The sequence below is a fragment of the Leptodactylus fuscus genome, chromosome 8 (assembly GCF_031893055.1).
Source record: "Leptodactylus fuscus isolate aLepFus1 chromosome 8, aLepFus1.hap2, whole genome shotgun sequence".
In the NCBI taxonomy this organism is placed as follows: domain Eukaryota; kingdom Metazoa; phylum Chordata; class Amphibia; order Anura; family Leptodactylidae; genus Leptodactylus; species Leptodactylus fuscus.
In genome coordinates, this window is record NC_134272.1 from 21,229,442 (window position 1) to 21,246,207 (window position 16,766).

General features: G+C 43.5%; 1 protein-coding gene across 1 annotated transcript in view; it reads left to right on the forward strand.

Annotated features, from left to right (window-relative positions):
- LOC142217177 (transmembrane protease serine 9-like) overlaps window positions 1-16,766 on the forward strand; it is a 71,922-nt gene that overhangs the window by 25,112 nt on the left and 30,044 nt on the right. Inside the window, exons 3-9 of the mRNA XM_075285367.1 lie at window positions 3,665-3,899; window positions 4,212-4,392; window positions 5,025-5,296; window positions 6,131-6,300; window positions 11,737-11,971; window positions 12,484-12,664; window positions 12,777-13,048. Of these exons, the coding sequence (XP_075141468.1) occupies window positions 3,665-3,899; window positions 4,212-4,392; window positions 5,025-5,296; window positions 6,131-6,300; window positions 11,737-11,971; window positions 12,484-12,664; window positions 12,777-13,048 (1,546 nt within the window). The remainder of the gene's footprint in view (window positions 1-3,664; window positions 3,900-4,211; window positions 4,393-5,024; window positions 5,297-6,130; window positions 6,301-11,736; window positions 11,972-12,483; window positions 12,665-12,776; window positions 13,049-16,766) is intronic.

Sequence of the window (16,766 nt, forward strand, 5' to 3'; positions counted from 1 at the left end):
CAGAGGAAAAATCTGCAGACTTTCTGTGAAAAATACTGTGGAAAAAAAAAAAAGCGTTTCCGGTGGGTATCTTTCACAGCGTTTTTTTGATACTGCTCACTATGTGGGCCCTTAGTCTGAGGCAGAGGCCCCGCATTGTCTAAATTCATGAAATGAAAGGAATGCGGAATATATAGGAAGTTCTTATACTTCTGCTAAATTCATTTCAGACTTTGTCTTAAAAAAACTGCAGCAAAACCGCTGTGTTTCCGAAATGTGAGGCCTCAGCCTTAAGGAGATAAGCTTAGATTACTTCTTTATTTTTCAATCACTGTAACCATAAGATGGCGTGCTTTCTTATAGACAATATATAATTCTAATGGAACAATTTGGGGTATATATACTGCACATGCCGAGCCGTACACGCGGGCACTTTCCACTCACTTCAATGGGAGTGCTCGTAGTGAAAAAAGCAGCCCATTCATTTCTATGGGGAGCGCTCGCATGCCGGCTCCCATAGAAATGAATGGGAACTGCTTTATATGCCGCTGATTCTTACATTCAGAATAAGCTGGCATATACTCAGTGTGAACTCACCCTTAATGTGTTATATCAGTTTCCATTCTATATGTTCATCACATCCTATCGTTTCATTCCCAGCTCTGTCTCTCCACCTGACTACACCGTATACTTGGGGAGATACAAGCTATCAGTGGCAGATAATCATACCGTCATCTCTAGTGTTAGTGACATCATCATAAACCCAATATATGCCGGTGCTACAACCAAAGGAGACATCGCTCTGGTGAAGCTCTCCAGTCCTGTCACCTACACCAAGTACATCATGCCCATCTGTCTGCCATAGGCCTCCGTCACCTTCCCCTGTGGCATGGAATGCTGGGTAACCGGCTGGGGAAAGGTATTCTCAGGAGGTGAGGGGCGGCTTTATGAATTGTTGTTGAGCTTAGGAATGGTTATACAGATGTAAGCTTTATGCTAAGGCCCCACGTAGCAGGCCACAGCAAAAAAGTGCTGCGGGAAAACTGCGGCATCAACACATTGTGATTTTTCTTGTAGTACTTTTCACAGAAAGTCAGCAGAGATTTCCTGTGTGGACTTTCTGCTGCCATTATATCCATCCCCAAGGCCTCACGTACTGTGTGGGTAAAACCACAACGGAAATGCATTATGGTTTTTCCTGCCCTGCTTTTCCCAAAAAGTCCGCAGGCATTTTCTCTGCATATTTTCTTTCCATTACACCTATAGGGAATCCACCAGCATTTCCATATTTAGAATTGAAATGCTGCAATTTCCAAAACAGTGACAGTTTTAGAAATTGCAGCATGTCCACTGCTCGTATTTTTCTGAAATGTGTGGATGGGATATGCTAGAATCAACTGGATCAACTTTACTTAATCAAAAATTTGAAACCCATAATATTTTTCTGATCAAGAAAGACATCCAGGCCCTCTTTGAACATGTGCAATGAATTCACCATTACCAACCACATCCTGTGGCAGTAAGCTCCATAGTCTCCACAGTCTACCATCGTCTATTCTCAAAACTGAATAAACCCAAGTTTGTTATTCTGTCTCTGTCCTCCAATCCATCCATTCTCCTAATAGTCTTGGTCACCTTCTCTGAACTCTCTCTAATTCATGTCCTTCTTGAACACGGGGGCCCACAAAAGTCTATGTTTGGCCGTACTAGTGATTTGCATAAAGACATAACTATGCTCTTGTCATGAGCGTCTAGGACTTGCCTGATAGCAAGTGCCAGTGGCAGTCTTAGGGTGCATTCACACTGAGTAAACGCTAGCTTATTTTGTAGAGTAAAATTACACTTGTAAATTTTGCTATCCCATTGACTTCAATGATATTTTTTTACAAGTGTAAAAATACGCCTGTAAAAAATACGCCTGTAAAAATACGCCTGTAAAAATACGCCTGTAAAATGTCATTGAAGTCAATGGGATAGCAAAATTTACAAGTGTAATTTTACTTTACAAAATAAGCTAGCGTTTACTCAGTGTGAATGCACCCTTACCCAGTAACTTACTATTAAGTTCATTTTATTTCTTCCACCAAAATGACTAAGCCCCCAGTAATCTATGAGTCCATTCAGTAACTCCCTTTGATTCTAATCTAATGCAGGAGCATATGGAATTTTCTCTTAGGTACCATAATAAAGAGATATTCTCCCCTATGGCGAGCCTTGCCTTTGGTTCTATACTATGCAGGCATATTCTTGCTGTGTAAACTTTGACTGAGCTCTGACATCATTATCTGCTTATTGAGATAGTCCAGGTTTGTAGTTTTTCTAATTTGTTATTCTAGTCAGTTTACCATACCCAGAGACTCTCCAGAAGGTGATGACTCCAATTATTGACCGAGCAACATGTGATGACTACTACCATATGTACTCCGCCACCAGCAGCAGCACAACCATCATCCAGGATGACATGATTTGTTCTGGTTACTTAGTTGGAGGCGAGGAACCCTGTAATGTAAGTACAAACAACCATTGCACAATTGTATAGTATTGAAAGAACTGGAACTGGACATATTGTAAATTGGGAAATGCATCCATGTGTTCTGTATTCTACCATGAGGCAACTTGAGGCAACAGCCTTAGGCGGCACCTTCTGGCAGAAACTGAGAGGCAGCATTTTTTTTAATTGGCTGCTCCCTATTGGTTTATTCCAACAGGTAGTGATGAAAATTTTACTCACCAATCCCTGCTCCTATCCGGTCCGGCCTGCACTTCTTCCTCCAGAGGGCAATGCAGTGTTCTTCAGTGTCTGTGCCCAGGCGGCAGAAGTGAAGGCCAGAGGCAACAGGAGTGGAGATTGGTGAGATTGGAGATTGTCCACTACTTGTTGGAATAATTGAATAGGTAGTAGTTGAACAAGCAGAGGTGATTAAAAACAATAGCTATAATCAGCTCACTTGGGCATTCAGCGGTCCCTCAGTGACCTCTTTAGTCTTCATTCGACCTGTGTCTACCATCTCAGGGTCACTGTTAAGGCCTGTGATTGGACTTGCTGAACGTTATGAAGCTCAGAGCATCCCATGTGACCACTGAAGACTAATCACAGGTCTCAGCAGCAACCTCTGTGGTGTGTGACGTCAGACGGAGGCCTGAAGAGGATATCGGGTACCACTGGATGATGTGAAGATGCCCAGGAGAGGTGACACGAGAGTATAAGTGTTTGTTATTTTTATTCACCTACCCCAGCCCTCCCTTTATTATACCATACTATAGGGTCTGAGGAGGTCCCAGAGTATAATAGTGTTTTGTTGGCGATGAACCGAAAAATTTGAGCCTGAAACTTTTCAAAAATTCAGATGGAAACAAAGTTTGTGTAGGGGGCCAAAAATAAGAGGACAGTATTATGTGTGAGGGGCTAAAAAGGCACAAAGTACGGTGTGGGAGCCAGTAAAGGGGACAACATACTGTGTGAGGGCCAGTAAAGGGGATGTCATACTGTGTGGGGGCAAATTAAGGGGGTAATACACTGTGGAGGCCAGTAAAGGGGGTGCTTTACTGTGAGGTGGTGAAAAAAGGAGATAATATACTGTGGGGGTCAGTAAAGAGGGTATTATACTGTGTGTGGGCCAAATAATGGGAATTTTTTGAACTGCAAATAGGAATTCTACTCAGCTGAATTATCAATGTCTTCCAGGGAGACGGTGGGGGACCTCTAGTATGTAAGGTACAGGGCGCCTGGTACCAAGCTGGAATTGTAAGTTGGGGAGCTGGTTGTGCTCTACCATTTCGCCCTGAGGTGTTCATCCTGGTTACAGCCTATACATCATGGATCCAGAGCTACGTGCCAGATGTGACCTTCACTGACCTTGTAAATATTCCTCCACCTTCCCTTGTCTGTGGCACAGGTGTTGAGAACTCTACATCACCAGGTAAGAAGGAGACGCTATGAGGATACCAAGACTGAAAATAATGTTTCTTATGAGCAGACTGAATTTTTTTTTTTACCTGAGCTTTAATGTAAAAGCAAAAAAGAAATAGAAATAAATCCTTATTGTAATATTTACCCTGATTAACCCTGTAATGGAAGGAGATGAGACAATTACACATTCTGTACATTGCACTGATTTGCTGATTTCAAGCTCCAAAGATCATAGAGGGAGAATGGATTATTCTGTTTTTGTAATTTATACATTTTTACCTTTCTGGATCTGCCTCTTTGTTATGATTTTTTTTCATTGCAGCGACCCCCTCCCCACCTGTGTGCGGATCTCCATTGCTCAATAACCGGATTGTAGGGGGCACGGACGCTGCGGATGGAGAATGGCCCTGGCAGATCAGCCTGCGGTACCAGGGCTCTCATATCTGTGGTGGGTCCTTGATCTCCAGCCAGTGGGTCCTGACTGCCGCTCAATGCTTTTCATAGTAAGTGTTATATATGATAATACAGGGTGGCCATAATATAACCTCAAGTGTTTGGAGTCATGTGCAGGCTGACCCAATGGACGGAATTGCCTGAAAATTTGTATGTATGTATGTAGGCATTGGGAAACGGAAGGCATGAAAAAAAAAAACAAACTCTCGCATATGGGCCACGGAAAACCCACATGCGCTCGAGGGGGTTCCGTTGCATTCGCCCAAGGTGACCATTTGGTGTGGGTTTGCCTCATCGTTCATGATCGGACCATTCTTTTTCGAAGATTTGGGTCCAACTGGGGTTGCCACCTGTTCCATCACAGCAGCGGGGTACCAGACAATGCTGGAAACAGTGGTCGTTCCCCAACTCCAACAGCAGCAGTGTCTGCAGATGATCACCTTCATGCAGGATGGAGCCCCTCCTTACATCGCAAATCCTGTGAAGAGCACATTTTCCCGATGACAGGATTTTGAGCCGCTCATTCCCTACGGCGTGGCTACAGCCTGCACACGACTCCAAACACCTGAGGTTATTTTATGGCCACCCTGTATATCTATTATACATGATATAGATAAGAGAATATTGTATTGTGTTGTGTCACTTTACATTGTATATGATCATCACATCTTATCATTCCCAGCTCTGTCTATCCACCTGACTACACCGTATACCTGGGGACGTACCAGTTATCAGTGCCGGATAATCATACCGTCATCTCTAGTGTTAGTCGCATCATCATACATCCCTCATATACATTTAGTCGATCCAAAGGGGACATCGCTCTGGTGAAGCTCTCCAGTCCTGTCACCTACACCACGTACATCATGCCCATCTGTCTGCCATCATCCTCCGTCACCTTCCCCTGTGGCATGGAATGCTGGGTAACCGGCTGGGGCACAATAAACTCAGGAGGTGAGGGGCGACTTTATGTTCTTGAGTTTACGAACCAAATTATAACACTAGTGAAAAATTTAACACCACAAAGATGCAGACTAGTTTGCTACTTAACTACTTCCAAACTGCCCATTGACATTTTATGGACAGTTCACTCTTAACAACACAAAGACCTATATATACGTCCTTGCAGTGTTAGGCTAATGGCCCCACGTTGCGGAAACACAGTTTTTTGTTGCAAATCTTGCTGCAATTTTCAAAGCTAAAGTCTTGAAAAGGAATGGAAAATATAAAGGAATACTAATTTTGGGTCAAAAAATGCAGCCAAGTCTGTGACAAAAAATGCTGCATTTTTGCAATGTGAGACCTTAGCCTTAAGCAGCTCCACAAAATCACGTGTCTGTAGAAGCAGAAGGCTGAATATCACTACAGCTGGAACTCCTATAGGGAAGGTAGGGTAGGTAGGTACAATGTATAAAAAAAATAAAAAAATAAAAAACATCATCACACCTATGTTTTAGCCCCACCCCTGGCGACACTTACATAAAAATTGCCATAGTAGAGTGTGCAATTACAAAAAAAACAAAAAAAAACATGACAAATGTGAAAAACAGACACATGTCCTGAACCAGGAAAAATGGTCCGATGCTGAAAAAGTTCCTTGGTTCCTCGTAGCGTTGGGTAAAGGACCGATCAGGATGGTGAGGGGCATGATCGGGCCCCTGACCAATGCATTTGCATTAACAAAATGAGGATTAATAGTTGGGGCTTGGGGCTCACCAGGGGATTCAACGGTTCCCAGGTGGGCCAGTCTGACCCTGTTCCTAGCCCTTAATTCTCTCTATTTCCTAGTGAACTTACCGTACCCTAAGACTCTCCAGAAGGTGATGACTCCAATCATTGACCGAACAACATGTGATAACTACTACCATGTGTATTCCACCACCAGCAGCAGCACACCCATCATACTGGAAGACATGATATGTTCTGGTTACACAGATGGAAACAAGAGTCCCTGTCTGGTAAGTACAAGCATGACAAATTACACCACTTCCACCTATTGAAGCTTTGTCCATTGATGTATAATAACAATTAATACGTGAGAAAAAGTAAGATATTAGAATGGGGCAGATTTACTAATCTTGTCTAATAGACAAATGTGCAGATTTATTATTATTATTATTATTATTATTATTATTTATTTATTTATTTATTGATGTTGAACCATTAATTCCATGGTGCTGTACATTATTATATTAATTCCATGATGCTGTACATTATTATATTAATTCCATGGTGCTGTACATTATTATATTAATTCCATGGTGCTGTACATTATTATATTAATTCCATGGTGCTGTACATTATTATATTAATTCCATGGTGCTGTACATTATTATATTAATTCCATGGTGCTATACATTATTATATTAATTCCATGGTGCTGTACATTATTATATTAATTCCATGGTGCTATACATTATTATATTAATTCCATGGTGCTGGACATTATTGTATTAATTCCATGGTGCTGTACATTATTATATTAATTCCATGGTGCTGTACATTATTATATTAATTCCATTGTGCTGAACATTATTATATTAATTCCATTGTGCTGTACATTATTATATTAATTCCATGGTGCTGGACATTATTATATTAATTCCATGGTGCTGGACATTATTATATTAATTCCATGCTGCTGTACATTATTATATTAATTCCATTGTGCTGAACATTATTATATTAATTCCATTGTGCTGTACATTATTATATTAATTCCATGGTGCTGTACATTATTATATTAATTCCATTGTGCTGAACATTATTATATTAATTCCATGGTGCTGGACATTATTATATTAATTCCATGGTGCTGGACATTATTATATTAATTCCATGGTGCTGTACATTATTATATTAATTCCATGGTGCTGTACATTATTATATTAATTCCATGGTGCTATACATTATTATATTAATTCCATGGTGATGTACATTATTATATTAATTCCATGGTGCTATACATTATTATTAGAGATGAGCGAACACTAAAATGTTCGAGGTTCGAAATTCGATTCGAACAGCCGCTCACTGTTCGAGTGTTCGAATGGGTTTCGAACCCCATTATAGTCTATGGGGAACATATACTCGTTAAGGGGGAAACCCAAATTCGTGTCTGGAGGGTCACCAAGTCCACTATGACACCCCAGGAAATGATACCAACACCCTGGAATGACACTGGGACAGCAGGGGAAGCATGTCTGGGGGCATAAAAGTCACTTTATTTCATGGAAATCCCTGTCAGCTTGCGATTTTCGCAAGCTAACTTTTCCCCATAGAAATGCATTGGCCAGTGCTGATTGGCCAGAGTACGGAACTCGACCAATCAGCGCTGGCTCTGCTGGAGGAGGCGGAGTCTAGATCGCTCCACACCAGTCTCCATTCAGGTCCAACCTTAGACTCCACCTCCTCCAGCAGAGCCAGCACTGATTGGCCGAATTCCGTACTCTGGCCAATCAGTGCTGGCCAATGCATTCTGTTGGCGTGATGAAGCAGTGCTGAATGTGTGTGTTTAGCTCAACTACACCGGTGGAGTAGTTGAGCTAAGCACACAGATTCAGCTCTGCTTCAATCAGCGCTGGCCAATGCATTCTATTAGCTTGATGAAGCAGAGTGTGCACAAGGGTTCAAGCGCACCCTCGGCTCTGATGTAGCAGAGCCGAGGTTGCACAAGGGTTCAAGCGCACCCTCGGCTCTGATGTAGCAGAGCCGAGGCTGCACAAGGATTCAAGCGCACCCTCGGCTCTGATGTAGCAGAGCCGAGGCTGCACAAGGGTTCAAGCGCACCCTCGGCTCTGATGTAGCAGAGCCGAGGCTGCACAAGGGTTCAAGCGCACCCTCGGCTCTGATGTAGCAGAGCCGAGGGTGCACAAGGGTTCAAGCGCACCCTCGGCTCTGATGTAGCAGAGCCGAGGCTGCACAAGGGTTCAAACGCACCCTCGGCTCTGATGTAGCAGAGCCGAGGGTGCACAAGGGTTCAAGTGCACCCTCGGCTCTGCTACATCAGAGCCGAGGGTATGCTTGAACACTTGTGCAGCCTCGGCTCTGCTACATCAGAGCCGAGGGTGCGCTTGAACCCTTGTGCACACTCTGCTTCATCAAGCTAATAGAATGCATTGGCCAGCGCTGATTGAAGCAGAGCTGAATCTGTGGGCTTAGCTCAACTACTCCACCGGTGTAGTTGAGCTAAACACACACATTCAGCACTGCTTCATCACGCCAACAGAATGCATTGGCCAGCACTGATTGGCCAGAGTACGGAATTCGGCCAATCAGCGCTGGCTCTGCTGGAGGAGGCGGAGTCTAAGGTCGGACCTGAATGGAGACTGGTGTGGAGCGATCTTAGACTCCGCCTCCTCCAGCAGAGCCAGCGCTGATTGGTCGAGTTCCGTACTCTGGCCAATCAGCGCTGGCCAATGCATTCTATTAGCCCGATGAAGTAGAGCTGAATGTGTGTGCTTAGCACACACATTCAGCTCTACTTCATCGGGCTAATAGAATGCATTGGCCAATCAGCGCTGGCCAATGCATTCTATTAGCGTGAACTGAGTTTGCACAGGGGTTCTAGTGCACCCTCGGCTCTGCTACATCAGATTGCTACATCTGATGTAGCAGTGCCGAGTGTGCATCAGATGTGTAGTTGAGCAGAACTGGCTCAGCACTGCTAAGTCTCTGCATTCGCATAGGAATGCATTGGCCAGCCTTCGGCCAATCAGCACTGGCTCTGCTGGAGGAGGCGGAGTCTAAGGTCGGACCTGAATGGAGACTGGTGTGGAGCGATCTTAGACTCCGCCTCCTCCAGCAGAGCCAGCGCTGATTGGCCGAATTCCATACTCTGGCCAATCAGCACTGGCTAATGCATTGTATTGGCGTGATGAAGCAGTGCTGAATGTGTGTGTTTAGCTCAACTACACCGGTGGAGTAGTTGAGCTAAGCACACACATTCAGCTCTGCTTCAATCAGCGCTGGCCAATGCATTCTATTAGCTTGATGAAGCAGAGTGTGCACAAGGGTTCAAGCGCACCCTCGGCTCTGATGTAGCAGAGCCGAGGCTGCACAAGGGTTCAAGCGCACCCTCGGCTCTGATGTAGCAGATCCGAGGCTGCACAAGGGTTCAAGCGCACCCTCGGCTCTGATGTAGCAGAGCCGAGGGTGCACAAGGGTTCAAGTGCACCCTCGGCTCTGCTACATCAGAGCCGAGGGTGCGCTTGAACCCTTGTGCAGCCTCGGCTCTGCTACATCAGAGCCGAGGGTGCGCTTGAACCCTTGTGCACACTCTGCTTCATCAAGCTAATAGAATGCATTGGCCAGCGCTGATTGAAGCAGAGCTGAATGTGTGTGCTTAGCTCAACTACTCCACCGGTGTAGTTGAGCTAAACACACACATTCAGCACTGCTTCATCACGCCAATAGAATGCATTGGCCAGCACTGATTGGCCAGAGTACGGAATTCGGCCAATCAGCGCTGGCCAATGCATCCCTATGGGAAAAAGTTTATCTCACAAAAATCACAATTACACACCCGATAGAGCCCCAAAAAGTTATTTTTAATAACATTCCCCCCTAAATAAAGGTTATCCCTAGCTATCCCTGCCTGTACAGCTATCCCTGTCTCATAGTCACAAAGTTCACATTCTCATATGACCCGGATTTGAAATCCACTATTCGTCTAAAATGGAGGTCACCTGATTTCGGCAGCCAATGACTTTTTCCAATTTTTTTCAATGCCCCCGGTGTCGTAGTTCCTGTCCCACAGGGGAATTGAATTTTGGCGCACTTTACCACGCGGTGTTCGATTCGATTCGAACATGGCGAACACCCTGATATCCGATCGAACATGTGTTCGATAGAACACTGTTCGCTCATCTCTAATTATTATATTAATTCCATGGTGCTGTACATTATTATATTAATTCCATGGTGCTATACATTATTATATTAATTCCATGGTGCTGAACATTATTATATTAATTCCATTGTGCTGAACATTATTATATTAATTCCATGGTGCTGTACATTATTATATTAATTCCATGGTGCTGGACATTATTCTATTAATTCCATGGTGCTGAACATTATTATATTAATTCCATTGTGCTGAACATTATTATATTAATTCCATGGTGCTGAACATTATTATATTAATTCCATGGTGCTGTACATTATTATATTAATTCCATGGTGCTGGACATTATTCTATTAATTCCATGGTGCTTTACATTTGACGGTTTACATACTGCACACAAAATATACAAACAAATATAATACTAACAATGACCGACTGGCACAGTGGGATAGAGGGCCCTGCCCACAAGGGATTACAGTCTATAAGGGATAGAGACAGAAGGTGAGGAGAGAGACTGTACAGATGGTGGTTTGATGGCAGTAGCGTTATTGAGGGTTGTAGGCCTTCCTGAATAGGTGAGACTTGCTTGTGATTGTGGGGGTCAGTCTTATGTGTCTTGGTAAGGAGTTCCAGACTATGGGGGATACATGAGAGAAATCTTGGAGATGGTGGTGTAAAGATCGGATAAGAGCAGAGCGGAGTAGGAGGTCTTTGGAGGATCTGAGGTTACGTGTGAGATGGTAATGTGAGATTAGGTCAGAGGTATATGGAGGGGACAGGTTGTGGATGGCTTTGTATGTCACGGTTAGTAAATTGAACTCCATTCGCTGGGCAACAGGTAGCCAGGGAAGGGATTGGCAGATTTATCACAGTGACTGGAGTTGGATGGTAAATCTGGAGCATTCTTTACTGTCTACTCAAAGTTTATATCACCTTCCAGTTGGCGTACTTTGAAATACATTTTTAGGAAACAATTTTGATGTATTTTTGGCACATTGTGCCCCTTTTTCAGAGAATTTACACCAACATGTCTAGCAAGTTGAAAAATTTTGTCCCAAACTATGTAAACCAAAGATGCACCACGTTTGTGATAGTGTCCAGTCGGAACCACAATAATAAACTTGGGCCCATGCATCAAAATTTTTACCCCACTAAGTCATACCCCCTTCTTGAACAAGGTGCAAAAAAGTATCTGAAACAAATAATAAATGTGGAGCATTTGTAGTGTAGATTATTACGGGATGGGCAGCTCATGTGTCTTATAACTGGAAATAGAGGAAAGTTTCTGGACAGCACCAAGAAAAGAAGTCAATGGCTACTGTATGTAGATGGTCCGGGCTCAGTGTGATGGAAGTTTCACCTTCAGTACAGAACCTTCATTATTGCTTTCTGTTTGTCCCCCTGCCAGATCAGGATGGTTTTATCACAGTGAATTTTGCTTTATTTTCAACATTTCCTCTGACTCTGATCCACTGATGTGTTTGTTCAGTTCTGAAAATATTGATCTATTGGTGGAGATTTCAGTAGAATCATTGATGTCTTCCAGGGAGACTCCGGGGGACCCCTAGTGTGTAAGGTCCAGGGCGCCTGGTACCAAGCTGGAATTGTAAGCTGGGGAGCTGGTTGTGCTTTATCATATCACCCTGGGGTGTACACCCTGGTACCAGTCTATACTTCATTGATCCAGATGTTGGTGCCAGATGTGACCTTCACTGACCTTGTAAATATTCCTCCACCTTCCCTTGTCTGTGGCTCAGGTGTTGAGAACTCTACATCACCAGGTAAGGAGGAGACGCTACAATGAAGCCAAGACTCAGGGAAGATGTTTATCATGAGTAGACTCATTTTCTTCTAGATTATTTCCTCTACCTTCTATTTTTGGTAATAAGGAATCAATAATCTCCATAACAGAAATAATATTCCATATTACAATGTAAGACAAATAATAGGCAGATAACAGAAAGCAGCAGCTCACCAGCCAGCAGGTTTCCTTGTTCTTCTGTGCACCGATCTCACTCTGACTACATGTACTGATATTAATATCAGATCCAGCATTAGACAGAATTGAGCATCAAGACTATATTGATTTATTTTTTTTTATTTTTTTTTTTACAAAATCAGACAATATTACTAAAGGAACAAAGTAATACAATTCATTAAAACAACATTACACTGATTTGCTGATTTCAAGCTCCATAGATCATAGAGAGAGAATGGATTCCTCTGTTTTTGTAATTTATACAATTTCACTTTTCTTAATCTGCCAGTTCATTATGATTTTACTTAATTCCAGCGACCCCCTCCCCACCTGTGTGCGGATCTCCATTGGTCAATAACCGGATAGTAGGGGGCACAGACGCTGCGGATGGAGAATGGCCCTGGCAGGTCAGTCTGCAATACCAGGGCTCTCATATCTGTGGTGGGTCCTTGATCTCCAGCCAGTGGGTCCTGACTGCCGCTCACTGCTTTGGAAAGTAAGTGTTATATATGATAATACATCTATTATACATGAGATAGATAAGGGAATATTGTAATCTGTTGTGTCACGTTACATTGTATATGATCATCACATCTTATCCTTCCCAGCTCTGACTCTCCACCTGACTACACCGTATACCTGGGGACGTACCAGTTATCAGTGCCGGATAATCATACCGTCATCTCTAATGTTAGTGACATCATCATACATCCCTGGTATACAGATATTGGATTCAAAGGAGACATCGCTCTGGTGAAGCTCTCCAGTCCTGTCACCTACACCAAGTACATCATGCCCATCTGTCTGCCATCAGCCTCCGTCACCTTCCCCTGTGGCATGGAATGCTGGGTAACCGGCTGGGGCACAATAAACTCAGGAGGTGAGGGGCCGATTTAGGAGCAGTTATTGAGTGTAGGAGCCAAATTATTACATTGGACGGTACATTATTAATGCAAAGACCTATCTATACGTCCTTGTAAGAAAATGCTGCATTTTCTCAATGTGGGGCTTTTGCCTTAAGCAGCTTCACAAAATCATGTGTCTGTAGAAGCAGAAGGCTGAATATCACTACAGCTGGACTCCGTATAGGGAAGGTAGGGTGCGCAGGTACAATGTGTATGTGTGTGTTATAGTATGAATTATTACTCCACAGTACTAAATATGCCCACCTTTTTATTATGGAGTAAAACTATTTATTTATTGATTCGTAACACATAAACTGGTACTCCTGGAACAAAAATGTACTAAAACATAACTTTTAATAGTCTGACTAAAAATAGGAACTCGTTCCCTTTAGACATACAATAAAAACCAAACAAAGGGTGGGGGTAGGGATAAACACTCACCCATGCTCCCACCCTAAATCACACATAGGTTATTAAATAGGAGGGGATGGTACGGGTTTCTTTAATTAGTCCTATGTTATTGCCACACTAGCGATCTCTAAACATTAGAACTCATAGAAAACCCTCACTCCATTACCCCACTGACACTCGGTTCTGCCCCACCCGAAACTGCACTCCTAGCTTGTATTGATTTGGTCGGTCAGTATGAGGTGATACTAACATGGATAGTTTTTAACCCTGGTATTGTTTCTTGGGCTGTAACAATGTATCCCATCACACCTCATATACTAAGCCCCTGAGAGCTCTCTGATGAACCCCTACATTAGTAGGTGCTCTCTCTTTTGGGGAAAATTGCTAGTAGATTTCATGGGTAGGGAAGCCCCCTGGCACTACACACCACTAGGGGTTAACTAAATATAACAATATATAACAATGTATCCCTCTCTACGCGTTTCGTTATGTACTCCTCAGGAGAGTAATATCAAGATAGTAAATAGAGCGTCAAAGAAAAATAATGAATTGCGGTTAAAACCACATTTCCTGCAGCCCTGATGGTGGGCTGCAGTATAGAAGCGAGTCCGACTCGTGGTAACGCGTAGAGAGGAATACATTGTTATATATTGTTATATTTAGTTAACCCCTAGTGGTGTGTAGTGCCAGGGGGCTTCCCTACCCATGAAATCTACTAGCAATTTTCCCCAAAAGAGAGAGCACCTACTAATGTAGGGGTTCATCAGAGAGCTCTCAAATTTAGAACTTTTATTTATTTCATATTTTTATTATATATTTTTAAAGCTTTTTTTTTTTTTTTTTTTTTTACTATTTTATTCCCCCCCGGGGGCTTGAACCTGCGGTCACTTGATCGCAAGTCCCATAGACGGCAATACAACTGTATTGCCGTCTATGGGACATTCTGTCTATTAGTATTACGGCTGGTATACAGCAGTGACAGGCCTGGGAGCCTCATTAGGCTCCCGGCTGTCACCCGAACAGGTCGGCTCCTGCGATATCGCCGCGCAGGAGCCGGCCTGCAACTTTACAGGTACGGGGCCGGTGGGGACCGGCCCCGGGGGAGAAGGGGCCGCTGATACTGACCCGGCATCCGCTGTACTAGAGAGGCGGATGCCGGGGAGGGATAGACGCCGGGGCCTGAGACATCGCTGCCCTGCCCTGCATGAAGCCAGCGGCGGGGGGACGGAGGAGCAGAATAGCATCACTCCTCCCGCTGCTGGCTTCATGCAGGGCAGGGCAGCGATGTCTCAGGCCCCGGCGTCTATCACTTGCCGGCTTCCGCCTCTCTATTACAGCGGATGCCAGGCGCCACATTCGGCCTATAAGACGCACCCTTCTTTTCCCCCCAAATTTGGGGGGAAAAAAGTGCGTCTTATAGTCCGAAAAATACGGTAATAAAGAAAAATAAGTTTGTCGTGATGCCAGTTGGGGTTTTGGCTTGGGGTGAAGCCAGACACTGTAGGCAGGGCCTCTGGGAATAGGTGGTGACGCAGTGCCAGATGTTATACCCTCCTCAACCAGGGCAGGTCCCAGGGCCAGATGATATAGGTGAGGAAGGGGTGATTTCCAGCAGGAGTAACAGAGGAGCGATGATCAATGAACGAATACCGTCCAGACGGGGGTTAAGCAAACACTTATGGTTTACTTTTGTAGTCAGCAGGAGATAACAGATGTTACAGGAGGATTCACCTTGCTCCAGTATAGTGAGATGCCAGTCTTCCTTTTTACCACTAGTATGATTCAGCCTTCCACTGCTGCTCACACTCTCTAATAGATTTGTTCTGGTACTAGATTCCAGGAGCTCAGAGGTTTAGTACAACTGAGGACAGCAGGTAATGCGAGTTCTTTGGGATGCTGGATGCAGACACCCACCCCAACTCTGTATGTTACTGAGCCTCCAGGAATCTTGCATTCACTAGGCCTCAGTCCAGTGAGTTTCTCAATATTCTAAGTGTTTCACACACTTGAGCTGTTGGGAGTTGTAGTTCTCAGAGGTTTTTTCTTAAAAACTCAGTCCTTTATTTTGGCATATTAAAAGCATTTTCTGAGAGGGAGCGATAGCATATAGGCATTGAGGCAACAGCCGTTTCGCGCTGTTAGAAGCGCTTTCTCAAGCCTTACATGCAATGAAACAGACTCGAACTACCAGAATTTTATACATACAACTTCAATCAAACTTAATTTGGAAGCTGGAGTGAAGATTTGCTGATAACCAATCAGTGGGAGACCTGTGCTGCCTCTCTTGTGTTGACTCCTCCCTATAGAGTACCGGACCTAATCATAATAAGGATTTATGTATTCACTGCTCTCAAAGTAGTATGGATACTTGTATTCAACTGATAATAAAATATGTTCGCCAGACACACAATGGAGAGGCCAATTGTTTGACATTTGCCGGCATTGAACAAGTTCATCTACCGCAATATTATATTTTATGCATTATACGCTTTGGGCTACCCACTGTACATCTTTGAATTAACCCTTGATGTGACCGCACACAATATATTGTAGCAAAATTTGTTAAATTTATAATTTTGCTGCCAGTTTTGACTCCTCCCTTATATTTATTTTTTTACATTTTATTTTTATTTATATATTTTTTCCTCAGCTTAACTGAGAATGTTATAGTGGTCAAGCATGCCGGTTGCGAGAAGGGTAATGCGTTTACATATAACCATTTTTTGTTCTACAGTTTTGGCCAAAAGTATTGGCCCCCCTGCAATTCTGTCAGATAATACTCAGTTTCTTCCAGAAAATGATTGCAAGCACAAACTCTTTGGTATTAATATCTTCATTTATTTTGCTTGCAATGAAAAAACACAAAAGAGAATGAAAAAAAGTCAAATCATTGATGATTTTACACAAAACTCCAAAAATGGGCCGGACAAAAGTATTGGCACCCTCAGCCTAATACTTGGTAGTACAACCTTTAGACAAAATAACTGCGAACAACCGCTTCCGGTAACCAGCAATGAGTTTCTTACAAGGCTCTGCTGGAATTTTAGACCATTCTTCTTTGGCAAACTGCTCCAGGTCCCCCCTGAGGTGTGAAGGAGGCCTTCTCCAAACTGCCATCAAGAGATCTCTCCCCCACAGGTGTTCTATGGGATTCAGGTCTGGACTCATTGCTGGCCACTTTGCAAGTCTCCAGTGCTTTCTCTCAAACCATTTTCTAGTGCTGACCTGAAGTGTGTTTTGGGTCATTGTCCTGCTGGAAGACCCATGACCTCTGAGGGAGAC